At 43.6% G+C, this 21,578-nt stretch overlaps 1 protein-coding gene across 1 annotated transcript in view; it reads left to right on the plus strand.

The window, feature by feature from the left end:
* The window catches only part of psmd1 (proteasome 26S subunit, non-ATPase 1), a 164,178-nt gene that overhangs the window by 93,492 nt on the left and 49,108 nt on the right, over window positions 1-21,578 (plus strand). Inside the window, exon 17 of the mRNA XM_072474177.1 lies at window positions 11,602-11,716. Coding sequence (XP_072330278.1) covers window positions 11,602-11,716 — 115 coding nt within the window. The remainder of the gene's footprint in view (window positions 1-11,601; window positions 11,717-21,578) is intronic.

A 21,578-nucleotide genomic window follows, 5' to 3' on the forward strand; every position in this document is an offset into this window, starting at 1 on the left:
AAATCTATGCTAAATATGTTAATTATCTCCTCACTCTCAAACACACTGAGCATTACTGTTTTTTCCAAGCCTGAAGTCCTTTTCTTTTTCCGTATTGCTGGCGGACGTTACTAACCTCTAATGGTTCAATGCAGAAAAATAAATACAGATTTTTTTTGGCTAAAGGAACAGAGCCAGAAAGCTGAAAAGTAACATCCCGAGTGACGACAGTGGAAAGTGTATTTCTTTTTCCAAGAATTTTCTTTTTGTACTCTTCCTAGAGAAATTCATAATCTATCTTGGTGTCCTATCTCGGAGTTGAATCTTCCCATCCTGCCTAAATAAATAACAGAAGTCATTTTTGTTGCGTTGCTTGTGATTTTAACCCTCTCACCCCTGAACGCTTAAAGTTTCAACGAGAATGTCTGACTTTTGTACGACTTACAAGGAAAAGCTAAAATTGCAGGAGAAAGTAATTCTTCCTAAACTCCAGTAATTTCTTTGTTTACACTCTTTAGAATTGTAGAATAAGAGCAAATCTAACCCATCTCCCCATGTCATGCAACGGCAGTACCTTCTAATTATCCCACTATCCACGTCTTGGGGGTCACCATTGGCTAGAACCTTAACTGAACTAGCCACATAAATACTGTAGCTACAAGAGCCATTCAAACGCTGTGAATTCTGCAGCAAGTAATTCACCTCCTGACTCCCCAAAGTCTCCCCCATATACAAGGCATAAGAAATGTGCAGCTCCAATAACACTCAGGGGCACGGCGACAAAGTGGTTAACACTGCTGCGTCACTACACCAGGGACCCGGGTTCAATTCCGGCCTTGGGTGACTATCTGTATGGGGTTTGCACCCTTTCCTCGTGAATGTGTAGGTTTCCTCCGAGTGTTCCATTTTCCTCCTATGGTCAAAAGGTGTGTAGATTAGGTGGATTGGCCATGCTAAAACTGCCCCTGAGTGTCTAGGCATGTGCAGGTAAGGTTACGGCGATTGGACAGTGGAGTGGACTCGGGTAGTGTGTTCTTTCAGAGGATTGGTGCAGACCTGATCGCCAAATGGCCTCCTTCTGCACTGTCGGCATTCTGATCCTTAAGAAGCTCAACACCACAAAGCAGCCTGTTTTAAGCAACTCCCTATCCATCACCGTAAGGATTCACTCCCTCCACCGCTGGTGCAAAGTGGCAGCAGAGTGTACCATTTACAACTGCAGCTTCCTTTAACAGCACCACTTGCTGATCGCCTCCAATTCATGCACCTCCCTGACCTGGAACTATATTGCTGTTCCTTCAATGTCACTGAGTCAAAAACCTGGAACTCTCATCCTAACAGCATGATGGGTATACCTTCACCACACAGACTCGAAATGCGCTTCACCGCCACCTTCAGAAGAGCAATTCTGGTTGGACATCAAATGATGGTCTTGCCAGTGACACTCATCCCATTAGCAAATAAACAAAAGGGTTATAACATACCTCTTGTCCATACCTTTTCACTGTTTTCTGGAAAAATATAAAACCTTAGTTGGTTTCTGAGAGGATGCAGGAACTCCTGCAGAATTACTAAAAGTACTGCAGTTCATCTATATTACAGTATTTGGGATGGCTGCAGAAGAGTTGCAAATATCCAGGTTATCATGCTTCATTAAACCATTATTGGAACAGAAATTATGCTCTTGAATAATTTGAATATGTGTTACATGTAGATTTTTGGATTTGTTAAAGATTGTACAAATTCTTCCCTGCTATTCCTCCACCAAATTTTCTTTCTGAAATCTAAGGTATATAATATGAAGTGATCAGTGACATGCCAGTAAATATTTGCCATTCTGCTCGAATATTTCATTAACAGGATGACTATATTTTGCAAACATCAGTCCATTTGTTATGAATGCCAGTCTTGTTTTGTTCGAGCCTAGTAGAAGGCTTATAATAGTCTGCTTTAAAATTACCAGCTTCAGAGCAGCAAGGTGGCACAGGGGTTAGCTCTGCAGCCTCACGGTGCCGAGGACCCTGGTTCAATCGTGGCCCCGGGTCACTGAATATGTGGAGTTTGCACATTCTCCCCTTGTCTGCATGGGTCTCACCGCCACAACCCAAAAAGATGTGCGAGGTACATTATGGCCACACTAAATTTCCCCATAATTGGAAAAATGTATTTTTTTAAAATTACCAGCTTGTGGGTTATTTTAAAAGGGATGCTATTATCAATGTCCTGATGTAATGGGGAACACCTCAAGGTTGATGAAGGAAAAGTGTATTGAAAGCCAATTTTTGTGGAGACCTCACTGCTGCTATTATAAAGAACTATACTGGCTATATTCAGCCATTGAAGTGAAATGTCAAATGTTGGCATGTATTGCCGGTTAACATTTGTGTTGAAAATAAGCCAGGTGAGGTGGTAGTAAGAAAATAGCTGAAATGAAACAAATGGAGAGCTGAGAATGTCATACTTTTAAAATCTGGTGTCTGAATCATATGCATATTTTTTGTGCGATAGCTATTTTGGTATAATTCTTATTAAGTTTGATTTTCTAAACCTACTTACAGGGCCAAATGCACATGGAGTTTAAGTTACTTGTTTTAAGGAGTGTTGTAAGGAAAGAAAAATAAGTGTAGAGATTTAGGGAGGGAATCCAGAGCTTAGGGCCTTGGCAGCTGAATCCATGACTGTCAGTGGTGGAATGATAAAAATCAGGGATTCTCAAAAGGCTAAAATTGGAGGAGTTGGGCTGGCGAGATTGAAGTTGTATAGTGAGTGGAGGCCATGAAGAAATTGGGGAAGAAAAGGGCAATTTTAAAGGGGTGATGTTGCTTAATTGGAAGTATACATAGATCAAGAACACGGGTGATGAATGAACAGGGCATGGTGCCCATTAGAACACAGATTGTAGTTTTGGATGACATCAGTTAATGGAAGGCAGAAAGTGGGAGGCTGACCAGAAATTCATCAATAAAAGGCATGGCGAGGGGTTCAGATGAGCTGAGGCAGGGACAGAGTGGGTAACGTTATTAAAAAGGAAATAGTCTTCGTGATGGCAGGGATTTACTTATGTCACTATTAAAATTGATAGACTGAAAATCTAGTTGTTTCGTGAGGCTGTGCAAGTTTGTGTGAGAAGGCACACATTTGTAAAATATGTGGCTGAAAAGAAATGCTTGCAAAAGTATGCAAAGTTTGGCAGTAATGCTAGCCTTCACTACCTGGGTTATTGGAATATAACAAAGGACATTGGAGAGGAAAGGGAAATTGGAGATGGTGTAGTTTTCAAGGGCTCGAGGGTTTTTTCTTGGGGAGATGAGTGATGATGGTATATTTTTGAAGAGGACGGGTGCAGTAACCAAGAAGAAACAGCAGTTCGCGATCAGTTTAGTGGAATGGTGCCGAGGGATCAGGAGATAGAGCTCATAGGCAAGAATGAGCTTGGAAAGGGAATAAAGGAAGAAACTGGAAAAAGATGGAAATGCAGAGCTACAGTGTAAGAAAAAACTTCAGAGATGATTTGGCCCTTTGGGCTAGGGGAGGAAGGGAAATAATCGATGTAGCTGATTGGTCCCAGTCTTGCTGACAAATAGATCATTGAGCTCCTCATACTTGACATTGTGAAGGGTGGAGGAGACTGGAGAGGGGGTGAAGGAGAAGAAGATTTGCAGAATTGATAAGAAGCCTGGGGCACTCTTTGTATTCTGTGGTGTGGTTTTGGGTTCCAGCCAGATCTTACATTGGATGGCTAAACCAGTTTTCTTCTATCTAATCAAATCTGCATCCATGGGACTTGGGGGAATGGAGATGGGAACCGTATTGGGGATGGGGGCCATAGTGAGTGAGTGTGCTGGTTTTGATGAAAGCGAGGGCATCCAGGATGGGAGCAAGGGTGTGATTGAGCACCTTGGTAGCTGCTGAAATATCATGAATGGAGGGCCAATGGCAAAACAGTTGGGATTTTGAAAGTGCAGTTGTAAGTGAATCGAGAGATTTTCCCAGGGCTGGTGCAGAAGGAAGTGGAAGAATGATATGGATGAAGAGCAATACAACAAATTGATCACCAATTTACATGATGGGATTAGCAATGCCATGTGAGATGAAAAGGTTGAGTGAGTTTATATGGAGGATAAGGTGGCAGTGAACTCGAGAGAGTGAGGCGTGCTCAATTAAGAGGGAGGTTGAAATCTAAAGGTCAAAGGTACCGCCATATGGAGGCTTCATTTTGCTGGATTTATGTAGAGGCAATGATGTCAATGAAATCACAAACAATGAGCTCATGCAAGATTAAATATTTACCCGCTGAGGGAAGGATTTTGAAGACATCTCAAAGTAAGGAGTAGACTTAATTAAAGGATTGAGGAGGGTGAGGATAATTAAGGCCCTTGCATTTTTAAAACAGCATTTGATCATTTCGCAGTAATGTCAAAGTTGTAGTGAAGTTATCTGCCTTGTGTGAAGCAGGACAATACTTTACAAAGTTCCTCTTGTGATGATCTGCATATAAATTTCAGATTGAGAGAATTTAATCCTTTTGTTAATGCAGCTCTATGGTTTGCCACCAGGAGACGTAAGAGAGCAATCTGAAAATATTTTTCTCCCTCTTTCCACCTCAAGGAAGAGTGACTGCCTCATCTCAGTTTCCCAATCTGAAACATTAACACAGATTAGAAGCTTGTAATAAGAAACTATGGCAACATACCGACATCTTGCCTTTCTTGTGCGTCTAATTACTTAGCCATTATTAATCCTGGCATTTATGAACAATCCTCTGACCATGTTTCCACTCTTTCATGTGGAACAGATAGGCTTTGCTGTGTCAACAAATATGTTTGTGTTTCCACATTTTCAGGAAGGGAGAGGTTTTATTTGTTTGAGAATTTTGTCAAGACAGTTCAACCCACAAAATAAAGGCATCAGCAGTTCACAAATTCTCAACTCTTGAAATTAATCATTTAGTGTTCAGTGCACTTGACATGCCGCTATACAGTGACAAGCCATTTTCAATAGGGTTCCTTTGATTGTCAAATGATTTTATACATGTATTTCATGTTTTAAATATTCAATGTAAAAACATGATGCAATGAATTGTCAGAAATTAATTTAAACTTATGTAAGCTTCATAAGGGCATGGTAGCACAGTGGTTAATACTGTTGCTTTGCAGTGCCAGGGATCGGGGTTCAATTCCCTACTTCATGTTCTCCCCGTGTCTGCATGGGTTTCTTCCGGGTGCTCTGGTTTCCTCCCACAATTCCCGAAAGATGTGCTTGTTAGGTGAATTGGACATTCTGAATTCTCCCTCAGCGTACCCGAACAGGAGCCATAGTGTGGTGATTAAGGGATTTTCAGAGTCCTTCATTGCAGTGTTTGTTACAAAAAAATTAGAGTACCCAATTAATTTTTTCCAATTAAGGGGCAATTTAGCATGGCCAATCCATCTACCCTGCACATCTTCGGGTTGTGGAGGTGAAATCCACGCAAACACATGGAGAATGTGCAAACTCCATACAGGTAGTGACCCAGAGCCGGGATCGAACCTTGGACCTCAGCATCGTCAGGCAGCAGTGCTAACCACTGCGCCACCATTCTGCCCTTGGACTTAATTTCAGTGTTAATGTAAGCCTACTTGTGACCGTAATAAAGATTATTTTTATTAATTTTCCTTTGCAATTGCTCGCGTTGAGTTTGAGGATACCTTTTACAATATGTGTGCTCTAATCCCAGGCAGCAAACTTACACCAGCAGAATTTTGCACAACAGATTTCTTTAATTTCACTCCCATTTCCCTGGATTGGGAGGGATTTTTCAATTGCTGTCTTTTATTCCCCCCACCCACCTTCTCTCATCGTCAATAGAATCTCCAATAAAATTGTTCCCGTGCCATTTGCACACACCTGACTGAATCTCCATGTGTTTATTCAATACAAACTCTAAACAATGTCATAATTGTGATGAATTAGAAGTACAGTTTGCTCCCGTTGATTTCATTTATTTTTCTAACTTTTGTGCTTCAATAAAGTATTTTAGGTGTGTTGCTCTGGAGTGCCACTGGAATTGGAAGCAATTTGAAGTACCATAAGAATATCACAGAGTATTGGTTTAAATACGGTAAATAGGGGCAGCATGGTAGCATAGTGGTTAGCACAATCATTCACAGCTCCAGGGCCCCAGGTTCGATTCCCGGCTTGGGTAACTGGCTTCTGCGGAGTCTGCACGTTCTCCCCGTGTCTGCGTGTGTTTCCTCTGGGTGCTTCGGTTTCCTCCCACAGTCCAAAGATATGCAGGTTAGGTGGATTGGCCATGTAAAATTGCCCTTAGTATCCAAAATTGCCCTTAGTATCCAAAATTGCCCTTGGTATCCAAAATTGCCCATAGTGTTGGGTGGGGTTACTTGGTTATGGGGATAGGGTGGTGGTGTGGGCTTGGGTAGGGTGCTCTTTCCATGAGCTGGTGCAGACTCGATGGGCCGAATGGCCTCCTGCACTGTAAATTCTATGAAATGCATTTTGTTCCTGCAAGATCCTGCTAACTGTACATGTGTAAACCTAATTTCAACACTAAATTTTATAGATGGATGTTTGGGGGCATAGATCCTTGAACTCAGCTATTTACCTATAATGTTATGGCCATGGTTGGGATGATAAATCTGCATGTATTGTGTTTGATGCAGTAACCAAATGGATATTTCTGATTATGTATGATATTACCGTGAGTCATAAAGATGAAACTTTGCCCTAACCTTAATGAGTTTACTGGAGGTAACAGAGGATACAGTAGGATTTAGATCGTTTGGAGACTTGGGCGGAGAGATGGCAGATGGAGTTTAATCCGGACAAATGTGAGGTAATGCATTTTGGAAGGTCTAATGCAGGTAGGGAATATACAGTGAATGGTGGAACCCTCAAGAGTATTGAAAGTCGGAGAGATCTAGGTGTACAGGTCCACAGGTCTCTGAAAGGGGCACACAGGTGGAGAAGGTAGTCAAGAAGGCATACGGCATGCTTGCCTTCATTGGCCGGGGCATTGAGTATAAAAATTGGCAAGTCATGTTGCAGCTGTATAGAACCTTAGTTAGGCCACACTTGGAGTATAGTGTTCAATTCTGATTGCCACACTACCAGAAGGATGTGGAGGCTTTAGAGAGGGTGCAGAAGAGATTTACCAGGATGCTGCCTGGTATGGAAGGAATTAGCTATGAGGAGAGGTTGAATAAACTTGGTTTGTTCTCACTGGAACGAAAGAGGTTGAGGAGCGACCTGATAGAGGTCTACTAAATTGAGGGGCATAGACAGAGTGGATAGTCAGAGACTTTTTCCCAGGGTAGAGGGGTCAATTACTAGGGGGCAAAGGTTTAAAGTGTGAGGGGTAAGGTTTAGAGTAGATGTACGAGGCAAGTTTTTTACACCGAGAGTAGTGGGTGTCTGGAACTCACTGCCGGATCCGGGAGGTGGTGGAAGCAGGGATGATAGTGACGTTTAAGGGGCATCTTGACAAATACATGAATAGAGGGATACGGACCCCGGAAGTGTAGAAGATTTTAGTTTAGACGGGCAGCATGGTCGGCGCAAGCTTGGAGGGCCTGTTCCTGTGCTGTACTTTTCTTTGTTCTTTGGTAGCTTTATCTTTGGGTTTTGATGCTGTTTGCTTTTCCAACACTTCAATTTTTGCTTATCTATATTTGAAATCTGGATGTAGGAATTGTAGTGTGGAGTGGACCAATGATGAAACTCTTAGTATAAGATTGAAATTGAATATGAGGAAACAACAAAAGCTTTGTAGCAGCTCTGTGATTTATGGATTTGAGCTACTTTTGTTTAGCACAATGATATGTTACATGCAGAGACACAATCTTGTCTTGCATTTTTTATAACTGCTCCAAGAGGACTATTAAGTCCTTTAAAGTTATATGTTACAAATTTATTTTGATTTGAAGTGACTGAAAAATAATATGGAGTTGTAAAATGCGAGAGTTTCCTTTTTAGATTAAATTACCCCATGTTAAAGAACTATTGGAACAAATTGCCGAGCTAAGCTCATTTTCCTTCAGACAGCTCTTTCAATAATGTGCGTCTTTTACAGCTTAAAAGTAGTACATTGCCAGTAATAATCCAAAATGTTCAGTCTTTTGCATCTAGCGCTGTTATGGAAATTAAGTTGGGCAGTTTTTGATGTAGAATAACAAAACACAGGGAAAAGTTCCATGTTTAAAAAGCATTTGGCATAAAGTTTGAAATGGTACAAGTTAGAACTGTGTGGAATCAGTTCTTTTTCTTTAAAAATAAAAACTGCTTGTCTTGGATAGCTGATCGAGCATCAATGTTTTCACTAACTTCCATCCCACTAATGCTGCTACTCTTTACAACAAATGTCCTTTAATGAGAAGGTACAGTGTATGTTCTTATAAACTGCAATGAGCTTAAAAAGTTTTGTAAACACTTTTAACTCGCTGGATATGGCACAACCACTCCAATTCACTCTCTTTTGCTCTTGCATGCTCACCTTTGCTTTAGCGCATGTGCTCTTGTTTATCATAGAATCTACAGTGCAGAAGGAGGCCATTCGGCCCATTGAGTGTGCACAGGCCCTTGGAAAGAGAACCTACCTAATCCCACACCTCCACCCTATCCAGTAACCCCACCTAACGTTTTTTTGGACACGAAGGGCAATTTTACATGGCCAATGCACCTAACCTGCACATCTTTGGACTGTGGGAGGAAACCGGAGCACCCGGAGGAAACCCACACAGACACGGGGAGATCGTGCAAACTCCGCACAGTCAGTGACCCAAGCCGGGAATCAAACCTGGGACCCTGGAGCTGTGAAGCAACTGTGCTAACCGCTGTGCCACTGTGCCGCCCGTTTGTTTCCCCTCATTTTTAACAGATTTTGTTGTGGCAGATGGACATTTTGTTCATCATGAATATTTCCATTGATTCCTTTTTAACAAGTGCTGGTGGTAAACAGAAAAAGGTTTATGATTTTTTTTTTTGTTGCTAATTGTGATTTTCCAATTCTAATCTTTCATTTTAAAAGAAAAGGCAATATTTACAATTGCAAGTTTTTACTGCACTTGATCATTGAATAGAATTCCTAAAGTGTAGAAGGAGGCCATTTGGCCCATCGTGTCTGCACCAACCCTTTGAAAGAGCACTCCACCCAGGCCTACTTCCCCACCTAACCATTGGACACTTAAGGAGCATGTCCAATCAACCTAATCTGAACACCTTTGGACTGTGGGAGGTAACCTGAGCACCCTGAGGAAACCCACGCAGACACGAAGAGAGTGCAAATTCCACACAGTCACCCAAGTTCGGAATTGAGCCCGGGTCCCTGGCGCTGTGAGGCAGCAGTGCTAACCACTGTCCCACCATGCCGCCCAAAATTGTTCAGGTTTTTAAGAAATCGAAGAAGTGCTCTTAAGTTGTAGTCATACTATGAAAAAGAACAATTTGGATCAAGTAGACTGATAACATTGAAGGACATGTATCACTTACCTCTTCTCCCCCCCCCCCCCCCCCCCCCCACCCACCCCCCGACCATAGAAAGGAAGGCTAGCCATGCAGTCTGTTTAAATAGTTCTTTTAAAGTTTAGATTTAAAATATTTAGTGCAATTTATTACATGTGATAGGGTGTTATGATTGGTAAAATGAAGACAGAAAGTTGGAAATTGCATCTTGGAATGTAGAGTAGTTATGGTCACAACTCATCCATAATTATGGTAATTCCGAATTGCATCATTTGTTTCGAAGTTGCAGAAAAAAAGAGACTAAATTTAGCAACAGCTCTTTATTGGGCGTGGGTAAGAGAATCACATTAGTGTTGAAAAACTCTTGTCTAATAGTAATTGTTAGATTGTTTTTTTTCCCCCAACTGAGAAGCTCAAGTACTTTATCCTATTCATAATAAACTACTGGGATTGTGATGTGTGCAAATGTTGCTTCAGAAATTCTATATCTTTCAGAGGCCTATCCTTAAAGTAAGAGGGTAAAATAGATGTTTACCGTTCATTTCTAGGAATCCTGGTAAATGTGGAGAACGTGCTGCCAATCTGCTTTATTGTAAATGTCCAAGATATTTCATTTTCACGTCATTATGTGTACTCTTCCTCTTTTACTCAGTCTCTTGCAACTAAACATTGCTATTCTACAGGAAAAATAGTTTGAAACTCACTTCGAAAATCCTTCTGATATTTTTGTGTATTTTTGGTTCAACGACCTTTCCAATTTAGTTGTATGTGTACATCCTCCCGTTGTGAAGAATGTAGGAATTTCAGATATATTGTATTATATCTATTTGGGTTAGTGTGTGTGTGTGTGACTGCTATAAAATAGTGATTTTAAAAGTCCTGGTTTGCAAGACAGTTAGGCTTTTTGGGAGCCAGCGGTGCAATCAAAGCATCATAAAAGTTTGGGCTAATGGATTTTTGGTTACATAAAGAGGGTTCCCTGTGGAGTCGGTAATTAGCGATAGTGAGTTCAGTACGTAAGATGATATAGTTAATGGGAGGAGCCAAGGGTTGAAGCAGTCAGATGTTGAGATTCAGTTTTCATTTGTGGCTAGAAGGCATGCTGAGAAGGTTTCTGTCGAAATACAGCCAAAGTCTGCATTGTTGTGACAGAGTTCAGGTCTATCTTATCAAATAGTCTCAAAAGACATCTCTATAGAGCAAGTATTCCTGAGTCCTCACTGTATTTAAAAGTGGATTGTGATCTAAGATGTTTTTGTTGTTTGAGTGTGAATGACGATAGTAGTTGAGGGTTATTGTGTCACTGTATTGGCTAGCATTGTTTAAGGGATCATTGTAAGCCATTATGTGATAAAGATATTTTAATACTTGTTGGTAATAAAGTTTGTTTTAATATACCACATCCCTACTTTGCATGAAATCACTCCTGGAACGAGGTATCCTTTCCTCAGTCTGACAAATAAAATAAAATATTGGGGTTTCTGTCCGGTAACTTAGCCAGTGTTGGGGTCTGGTTCGCAATCGTCATAAACTCCCATGGTTTTTAATGGTTGGGATTCACACAGGAAATGCAAATATATCAAAAACTACATTTTAGCTACTTGTGTGGAAATAAATTTGCAATCAGCAAATTGTGGCACGTTAGGCAACCTTAAATGTTGGTAATGTAGAAGATTTTAACCTAACTTTGAAAACAATTCACTAGATGATGGGTTTGAATCTATTTTGATATGTGCTATCTTGCAGCCTGCAAAATTGAAATCCCTCATGCATTGACTGCAGGTTATATTCTTAGTTATCTGAATGTTCTCTGATATCTACCATTGTGAATTAACACAAAGAAAACTGCAGGCTACCAGTGACAGCTTTACAGGAAAGAGAATAGTGGCTCAAACTTGAGTAGAAACACCATTTCTCTAATGGTTATTTTTAAGAATAGAGTTTATTATACATAAGCAGCAGTTTTCATTTGAGTTTGATTGCTTTCTCATGACATTAATTGCTGTGTGTCCTTTCCTGGAAAATGCAGTAAAGTGCTTACTAAAACTGCCAAAAGGTACCATACATAAGTATTTGTTGCTGTGTTAGTATCTAATATCTTATGACCTGAACGTTTTAAAATTAAAACCATTGAAAGCAATTACTATTCCCTTTGTTTTACAGGACACCCGAACAGTGCCCAAGTGTAGTGTCTCTGCTTTCTGAAAGCTATAATCCTCATGTTCGATACGGTGCTGCCCTAGCTCTGGGAATATGCTGCGCTGGAACTGGCAACAAGGTGAGGTCTTATTGCCTATTGAGTGTTCTGATAGTTCTGTAAAATTGATGGATTTTTGAAAATGATTAAGAAGCTATTTGAACATATCATCAGCTCATTGGGTGCATAACGTCCTTACAGACCGCATGGTTCGGTTGGAGCAGCAGTTGGATGCATTTAGGAGCATGCAGGTGGCGGAAGGTGTCATAGATAGCAGTTATATAAATGTGGTCACACCCAAAGTGCAGGCAGAGAAATGGGTGACCACCAGAAAGGGCAGGCAGTCAGTGCAGGAATCCCCTGTGGTTGTCCCCCTCTCGAACAGGTATACCCCTTTGGATACTGTCGGGGGGGATAGCCTATCTGGGGAAAACAGCAGCAGCCAGAGCAGTGGCACCACGGCTGGCTCTGATGTTCAGAAGGGAGGGTCAAAGCGCAGAAGAGCAATAGTCATAGGGGACTCTATCGTCAGGGGCACAGATAGGCGCTTCTGTGGACGTGAAAGAGACTCCAGGATGGTATGTTGCCTCCCTGGTGCCAGGGTCCAGGATGTCTCCGAATGGGTAGTGGGCATCCTGAAAGGGGAGGGCAAAGAGGCAGAGGTCGTTGTACATATTGGTACTAACGACATAGGCAGGAAGGGGCATGAGATCCTGCAGCAGGAGTTCAGGGAGCTAGGCAGAAAGTTAAAAGACAGGACCTCTAGGGTTGTAATCTCGGGATTACTCCCTGTGCCACGTGCCAGGTGAGGCTAGAAATAGGAAGATAAAGCAGCTAAACACGTGGCTAAACAGCTGGTGTAGGAGGGAGAGTTTCCGTTATCTGGACCACTGAAAATGAAATGAAATGAAAATCGCTTATTGTCACCAGTAGGCTTCAAATGAAGTTACTGTGAAAAGCCCCTAGTCGCCACATTCCGGCGCCTGTTCGGGGAGACTGGTACAGGAATTGAACCGTGCTGCTGGCCTGCCTTGGTCTGCTTTCAAAGCCAGCGATTTAACCCTGTGCGAAACCAGCCCCTAAGCTCTGGGAGCTCTTCCGGGGCAGGTGTGACCTATATAAGAAGGACGGGTTGCATCTAAACTGGAGAGGCATAAATATCCTGGCCGCGAGGTTTGCTAGTGTCACACGGGAGGGTTTAAACTAGTATGGCAGGGGGATGGGCACGAGAGCAATAGGTCAGAAGGTGAGAGCATTGAGGGAGAACTAGGGAATAGGGCCAGTATGTCTCTGAGGCAGAGCAGAAGTTGCTGAACACAGCGGGTCTGGTGGCCTGACGTGCATATGTTTTAATGCAAGAAGTATTACGGTTAAGGCAGATGAACTTAGAGCTTGGATTAGTACTTGGAACTATGATGTTGTTGCCATTACAGAGACCTGGTTGAGGGAATGGCAGGATTGGCAGCTAAACGTTTCAGGATTTAGATGTTTCAGGCGGGATAGAGGGGGATGTAAAAGGGGTGGCGGAGTTGCGCTACTGGTTAGGGAGGATATCACAGCTGTACTATGGGAGGACACCTCAGAGGGCAGTGAGGCTATATGGGTAGAGATCAGGAATAAGAAGGGTGCAATCACAATGTTGGGGGTTTACTACAGGCCTCCCAACAGCCAGCGGGAGATAGAGGAGCAGATAGGTAGACAGATTTTGGAAAAGAGTAAAAACAACGGTTGTTGTGATGGGAGACTTAAACTTCCCCAATATTGACTGGGACTCACTTAGTGCCAGGGGCTTAGATGGGCAGAGTTTGTAAGCAGCATTCAGGAGGGCTTCTTAAAACAATATGTAGACAGTCCAACAAGGGATGGGGCTGTACTGGACCTGGTATTGGGGAATGAGCCCGTCCAGGTGGTAGAAGTTTCAGTAGGGGAGCATTTCGGGAACAGTGACCACAATTCAGTAAGTTTTAAAGTGCTGGTGGACAAGGATAAGGGTGGTCCTAGGGTGAATGTGCGAAATTAGGGGAAGGCTAATTATGACAATATTAGGCGGGAACTGAAGAACCTAGATTGGGGCGGATGTTTGAGGGTAAATCAACATCTGACATGTGGGAGGCTTTCAAGTGCCAGTTGAAAGGAATTCAGGACAGGCATGTTCCTGTGAGGAAGAAGGATAAATACGGCAATTTTCGTATTGTAGGCCTCGTCAAAAAAAAAATGGAGGCATTTGTCAGGGCTAAAAGGCTGGGAACAGACGAAGCCTGTGTGGAAAATAAGGAAAGTAGGAAGGAACTTAAGCAAGGAGTCAGGAGGGCTAGAAGGGGTCACGGAAAGTCATTGGCAAATAGGGTTAAGGAAAATCCCAAGGCTTTTTACACGTACATAAAAAGCAAGAGGGTAGCCAGGGAAAGGGTTGGCCCACTGAAGGATAGGCAAGGGAATCTATGTGTGGAGCCAGAGGAAATGGGCGAGGTACTAAATGAATACTTTGCATCAGTATTCACCAAAGAGAAGGAATTGGTAGATGTTGAGTCTGGAGAAGGGTGTGTAGATAGCCTGGGTCACATTGAGATCCAAAAAGACGAGGTGTTGGGCGTCTTGAAAAATATTACGATAGATAAGTCCCCAGGGCCTGATGGGATCTACCCCAGAATACTGAAGGAGGCTAGAGAGGAAATTGCTGAGGCCTTGACAGAAAACTTTGGATCCTCACTGTCTTCAGGTGATGTCCCAGAGGACTGGAGAATAGCCAATGTTGTTCCTCTGTTTAAGAAGGGAAGCAAGGATAATCCAGGGAACTACAGGCCGGTGAGCCTTATTAGTGGTAGGGAAATTACTGGAGAGAATTCTTCGAGACAGGATCTACTCCCATTTGGAAGCAAATGGACGTATTAGTGAGAGGCAGCATGGTTTTGTGAAGGGGAGGTCGTGTCTCACTAACTTGATAAGAGTTTTTCGAAGAGGCCACAAAGATGATTGATGCAGGTAGGGCAGTGGATGTTGTCTATATGGACTTCAGTAAGACCTTTGACAAGGTCCCTCATGGTAGACTAGTACAAAAGGTGAAATCACACGGGATCAGGGGTGAGCTGGCAAGGTGGATACAGAACTGGCTAGGTCATAGAAGGCAGAGAGAAGCAATGGAAGGATGCTTTTCTAATTGGAGGGCTGTGACTAGCGGTGTTCCGCAGGGTTCAGTGCTGGGACATTTACTGTTTGTAGTATATATAAATGATTTGGAGGAAAATGTAACTGGTCTGATTAGTAAGTTTGGAGACGACACAAAGGTTGGTGGAATTGCGGATAGCGATGAGGACTGTCAGAGGATACAGCAGGATTTAGATCGTTTGGAGACTTGGGCGGAGAGATGGCAGATGGAGTTTAATTCGGACAAATGTGAGGTCATGCATTTTGGAAGGTCTAATGCAGGTAGGGAATATACAGTGAATGGTGGAACCCTCAAGAGTATTGAAAGTCAGAGAGATCTAGGTGTACAGGTCCACAGATCTCTGAAAGGGGCAACACGGGTGGAGAAGGTAGTCAAGAAGGCATACGGCATGCTTGCCTTCATTGACCGGGGCATTGAGTATAAGAATTGGCAAGTCATGTTGCAGCTGTATAGAACCTTAGTTAGGCCACACTTGGAGTATAGTGTTCAATTCTGATTGCCACACTACCAGAAGGGTGTGGAGGCTTTAGAGAGGGTGCAGAAGAGATTTACCAGAATGTTGCCTGGTATGGAGGGCATTAGCTATGAGGAGCGGTTGAATAAACTCGGTTTGTTCTCACGGGAACGACGGAGGTTGAGGGGCGACCTGATAGAGGTCTACAAAATTATGAGGGGCATAGACACAGTGGATAGTCAGAGGCTTTTCCCCATGGTAGAGGGGTCAATTACTAGGGGGGCATAGGTTTAAGGTGCGAGGGGCAAGGTTTAGAGTAGATGTACGAGGCAAGTTTTTTTACACAGAGCGTAGTGGGTGCCTGGAACTCGCTGCCGGAGGAGGTGGTGGAAGCAGGGGCGATAGTGACATTTAAGGGGCATCTTGACAAATACATGAATAGGATGGGAATAGGGCGATTATGGACCCAGGAAGTGTAGACGATTGTAGTTTAGTCGGGCAGCATGGTCGGCACGGGCTTGGAGGGCCGAAGGGCCTGTTCCTGTGCTGTACTTTTCTTTGTTCTTTTTTCTTTGTACTTCATCTTAAAGTTTGAAGTATTCCAAAATGAAGCACAACCTCTGCATGTGTAGAGCAGCAGAATGCTCAACCATTAACAACTGATCTGATGAGTCTTGTGAAAAATATTTGAGGAAATGCTTTTGGATAGGAAGGTGCAAGAAAGACATTGATTCTTCACAAGTAGATATGAATGTTCCACCAGAACATTATTTTTGAAGCAGATTGACAAGTGCTGACAATTTAGAAAATACATTCTATATGTTCCTTATGCTTTCTGAGTAGGTTTGATATGTGTCTTGAGCTATTTCATTTGGGCATTGACAAACCTTCATTATGTAACTAGCTGAAGCGATGACCAGAATGATAAAGGTGAAGCTAGGTGAGGATTGAAGAAAAAGCGTCAGAACAGTTTAAATTGAAAGCAATAGTTCCTCAGGCTGAAAATTATCATCTACCTTGTTCAGTACAGTATTTCTGTGCCCTGGTGTAAGCAAACAGCTTAAAATTGAACCCGTAGCTGAAATATGCAGACAATGTTTTCTTTCTCAATGGACCTTTGGTTGCTTCTCAATATGACTATTGAGGTGGGTGCTGAAAAAAAGAAATGAGGATTAAAAAATACTTCCCTCAAAGTTCAAGACTTGTGACCTTAGTACAAGGAAAAGCCCAGAATTATAATGAAATTGGACCAACTAATGGATGAATTTTTGTATACTCAAGTAAATTGTATGCTTCCTGCAAAAAAGTGAAACTGAATTGCTTTAACAGGAAGTATTTCAAATGGACTATGGGGGGGGGGGGAGACAAATGACCTGACGTGTGGAAAATTGTTGCAGTTTGAGACTTGAGCATTGAGGTATATAAACAAACTGGATATCGTTGGAGTGCGATAAGCAAATAGAATGTTAGGTGCCAACTTGAGAAGCAGTTTTCAACAATAAGTGACGTATTGCAGGAGTGAGAAAGGTCGTATAATGTAGGGGTTGAAATCGTGGAGGTAGTGAAAAGATAATCAAATTTGTCACATCTGAGAGAAGACATAGTTGGTCAAAGTTGAGATATCAGGTTTGTCTTTGGGACAGCTAAACATGAGTGATCATAGAAACATTGATACAAGTTACCGTGTGAATGTATATTTTTTATTATACATCTACACAACCGTAAAACCCAGTGTTTCTCCTCATTCTGATATTCATTTGATAAGAATTTTGGCTTTATTTATTGGGGTAATGTGGTAAAAGCAGATTTGGTTAGGATGCATTGTGGCTAATCATACAGATGACACTTTTGCTAATAGAAAACCAAAATACTGTGGACGTTTGAAATCCGAATAAAAACTAAAAATTCTGCAATAACCGGTTAGGTCACATCTATCAGAGAGTGAAAGGGAGTTTCTGTTCTGAATGTTTTTCAAATCTTGCTGTAGGTTGATATACACTGCTTCATTATTGGTGGAGTTCCAAATAAGTCGTCTTAAGTCATCCGTAAACTGCCTCACTTCAAACTTTATGGTGAAAAGAAGGGTGTTATTTTCATAGAAAATTTAGGATACCCAATTATTTTCTTTTCCAATGAAGGGGCTTTAACATGGCCAATTCACCTACCCTGCACATTTTTTTGGGTCGTGGGGGTGAAACCCATGCAGACACGGGGAGAATATGCAAACTCTAGACTGACCGTGACCCGGGGCCAGGATCGAACCCGGATCCTCAGTGCCGTGAGTTAGCAGTGCTAACCACCGTGCCACCCTCGAAAGAAGGGTGTTGATGGAGATGGTTGGACAGAGGATGCTGTTTTGATGAATATATGGCCAGTGGTATTGTTGCATGTAATGATTCTTCATCAACATCCACATCCATGACTCCAATCACTGATCTCAATTTGTCAAAATTTACAGGAAATGGGATATATCAATTGGATTGCCATTATTCACAAATTTAGGCACTTACTCCAGAAAAAACTGCTGATGCACAAAATTAAAACTGTAAACTAGAATATACATATTCAAAAATGTCCATGTCAAAATCTAACCACCTAGTTATATTCACTGTATTAAGCTCTTAATACAGTGAATATAACTAGAAAGTTAGATTTTGACATTCCCTCTTGCCTGATTTCAGTTTGTACCAAGAGCGTGGAAAGTTCTTTACGCAGAGGGTGGTGGGTGCCTGGGACGCATTGCCGCCGGAGGTGGTAGAGGCGGCCACGATAGCGTCATTTAAGATATATCTTGACATACATGAATGGGCAGGGAGCAGAGGGATACAGATCCTTAGCAAATAGGCGACAGTTTTAGATAGAGGATCTGGATCGGCACAGGCTTGGAGGGCCGAAGGGCCTGTTCCTGTGCTGTAATTTTTCTTTGTTCTTTCTTTCTTTCAACAACTTGATTATGTCATCCATGGAGGATCCTGGTCTATAATATGGAGAAATAAGTTGTTCGCGTAAAGGGCAGTCCAATGCTCCACCCCTCGCCGATTAATCCCCCTCCACATAACTGAGGACCTCAGGACTATAAGGAGCGCCTCTATTTCCAGAGCAAACAGAAGTGGGGACAGTGGACAGCCCTGCCTCGTGCCCCTATTCAAGGGAAAATAATCAGACTTCGGGGACATTCGTATGTACACTTGCAATGGGCCCTTGTACAATAGACAAATCCAAGAAATCAATTTGTGGCCAAAACTAAACCTCCCAAGAATTTGTTAAAATTTATATAGTCCTCTCTGGCAGTGGACGTACACTCACAAAATGTTTTTATCTGCTAATAATGTTATGTCCAACCTCCATGGTGGATGTTGGATAGGGCCAGACTCGAGCGGCAAATCAAAGTGCATGGCATGGTCCCAAATAACAATTGTCGAGTACTCAGCTGCCTCCACTGAAGGGAGGCGGGACCTGCCTAGAAGAAAAAAATCAATCCGCGAATATTCTTGATGGGCATGCAAAAAAACCAAAAAATCTTTATTGCTTGGTGGAAGAAGCGGCAAGGATCTCATCTCTCTCCGCCGACCCACCCAACCACCACCAATCTGCCGTGACGGATAGTTAAGCTGAACACAGAGATTGGGCCGCCATTTTGAAAGGGTTCCCTGATCTCTAAAGTGGGTTGTGGCTCTCCCCCCACCCACACACGCACACACATGGGCATAGCCCCCCCAAGTGAGGACTCCCCACTATGGGGTCCTTGGGGCGCAACGTGGCCGGTAGATCGAGCCCTTTGGCTTGGAATAATCCAATCTAGGGTCCAAGACACAATTCAAGTCACCACCTAAAATAAGCTGATGCGAGTCTAAATTGGGAGGGAGGCCAGCAGGGTATTAATAAAGTTTGTATCGTTCCAGTTGGAGGCATAAATGTTTTTTAGAAAATATTTTATTGAGGCATTTATAATTTTAACAATTTTATACATCAAATTTCAACAAAAACACAACAATATAACCAACCCCCCCCCTGCCCCGCTTGCTGACAGCTTAATCTTTCTCGAAGAAGTCGATGGACAGCTGCCACCTCCGAGCAAACTCCGGCAACGAACCCCCTCAAGGCGAATTTAATTTTTTTTGAGTTTGAGAATTCCCTCCATGTCGCTAACCCACACCCCCGACTTCGGGGACTCCGAGTCCCTCCACCCTAGTAATATCCGTCTCCAGGCCGCCAGGGAGGCAAAGGCCAGGACGTAAGTCTCTCTCACCCCCTGGGCTCTCGGGTCTTCCAACACGTCAAAGAGCGCCAGCTCTGGACTCGGCACCACCCTCCCCTGTAAGACCTCTGACATGATGTGGGCAAATCCCTGCCAGAAACCCCTCAGCCTCTGACATGCCCAAAACATGGTTCGCAGGATCCCCTGCACAGCACCACACCTATCCTCCACCTCCTCAAAGAACCTGCTTGTAGGCATAAATGTTAACCTTGACAACCGAGATGCTCACCAGGGAGCCACAGACAATAAGGTATCTACCGTTGGGGTCAGCCAGAATCTTAGAGGCAGAAAACTGAACTCTTTTATGAATTAAAATCGCCGTACCCTTGATCCTACCTTCAAAACTCAAATGAAAGACCTGCTTTACCCTCCTCTTGTGCAGCCTAGTTTGGTCCCTGACTCGTCAATGGGTCTCCTGAAAAAACACCATATCGGAGTTTAAATTACTAAGGTGAGCAAATGCCCTTGATCATTTCACTGGACATTCAAACCCCTAACATTCCAGGTGACCAAGCAAATTGGAGATCTCCCACTCCCCCCTCAATACAGAGTCAACCATTTCCACCGAGAGATTACCTAAATGGTGCAGAAAACAGATCCAATCAAGATGGCCACCAAACCAAGATAAAAGTTTGGATAAAGAGAAATCTACAGACACCATCAGCAAACTACCCCACCCCCTTGAATACAACCACATCCAAGAACAAATACAAATAGAAGCGAGGCAAACAAAAACTACTCAAACCTACATAAAACAAACCCAAGCAAAACAAGAACTCTAAACTCATTATTTAAAAAACGACTATAATGAGCTGCAGCGAACCTTTCAAAACCAGTTTCATTACCCAACTCTTTAATTAGCAAAGAGGCGCACGATTGGAGAAGAAGAAAAATAGATATAATCAACCAAAAAATACCAAAACTCCATATACCTTGCGCACCAAAAGGAAGCTATATATTATAACGAACAGAACTCCACATAGTCTAAAACCCCAAATCTAAACAAGAACCATATGAACTCAACCCTAACAAGAGCAAGAAAAACAAGAACAACATGAAACCCCAAAAACCTAACAACTCAACACGCCGGTCGACAGAACCAAAATCCCAATTACAGCACGCCCAACTTGTGTCTCGAGTCTGCCTATCCCGGCTTGTCAAAGAAATGGGGCGGGATTCTCCCGTACCCGGCGGGGTGGGGAGTCCCGGCGGGACGGAGTGGCGTGAACCGCTCTGGTGTCGGGCCGCCCCAAAGGTGCGGTGATTCCGCACCTTCAGGGGCTAGGCCCACCCCGGAGTGGTTGGTGCCCCATAGGCCGGCAGGATAGGGGCCTGGCGCCACTCCAACTGGCTCCAAAGGGCCCACCCCGGCCGGCGCGAGTCGGCTCATGCGCGGGAGCACCAGCGCATGCTGGCGTCATCCCCGCGCATGCGCACATGGATTCACTTCTGCATCAGCCATCGCGGAGGACCACAACAGCCGATACGGAAGGAATAAAGTGCCCCCACGACACAGGCCCGCCCGTGGATCGGTGGGCCCCGATCGCGGGCCAGGCCACCGTGGGGGCACCTCCCCGGGCAAGATCCCCCCGTGACCTCCCAGGAACCCCAGAGCCCGCCCGCGCCGCCGGTAAGGGACCCACTCTGATTCACGCCGGCGTGACCGGCTGCAGGCTGGCGGGATTTCGGCCCATCGAGGGCCGGAGAATTCGGGCGGCCCCTGCGCCCATTGAGTTGTGCCGGACCCCGCCATTCTCCAAGACAGGCGGCGCCACTCATGCCGGGACAGTTTTTGGGGGGTGGGAAGACGACGGGGGCGGGATTCACGCCAACCCCCGCCAATTCTTCCACCCGGCGGGGGGGGTCGGAAAATCCCGCCCATTATCTTTTTCCTCAAAAGTTACTCTGAACCGAGCTGGGTAGACCAAACCGAACCAGACTACTCTTATACAGGGCAGCCTTGGATTCATTGAACATGGCTCTCTTCTTCCTTGACTCTATTGAACATGGCCGTCTTTGCTAGCTCTGCACCCATGTCCTGATTCAAGCTGATTTAAAGTTGCTG

This window comes from Scyliorhinus torazame, chromosome 14 (assembly GCF_047496885.1).
Source record: "Scyliorhinus torazame isolate Kashiwa2021f chromosome 14, sScyTor2.1, whole genome shotgun sequence".
In the NCBI taxonomy this organism is placed as follows: Eukaryota; Metazoa; Chordata; class Chondrichthyes; order Carcharhiniformes; family Scyliorhinidae; genus Scyliorhinus; species Scyliorhinus torazame.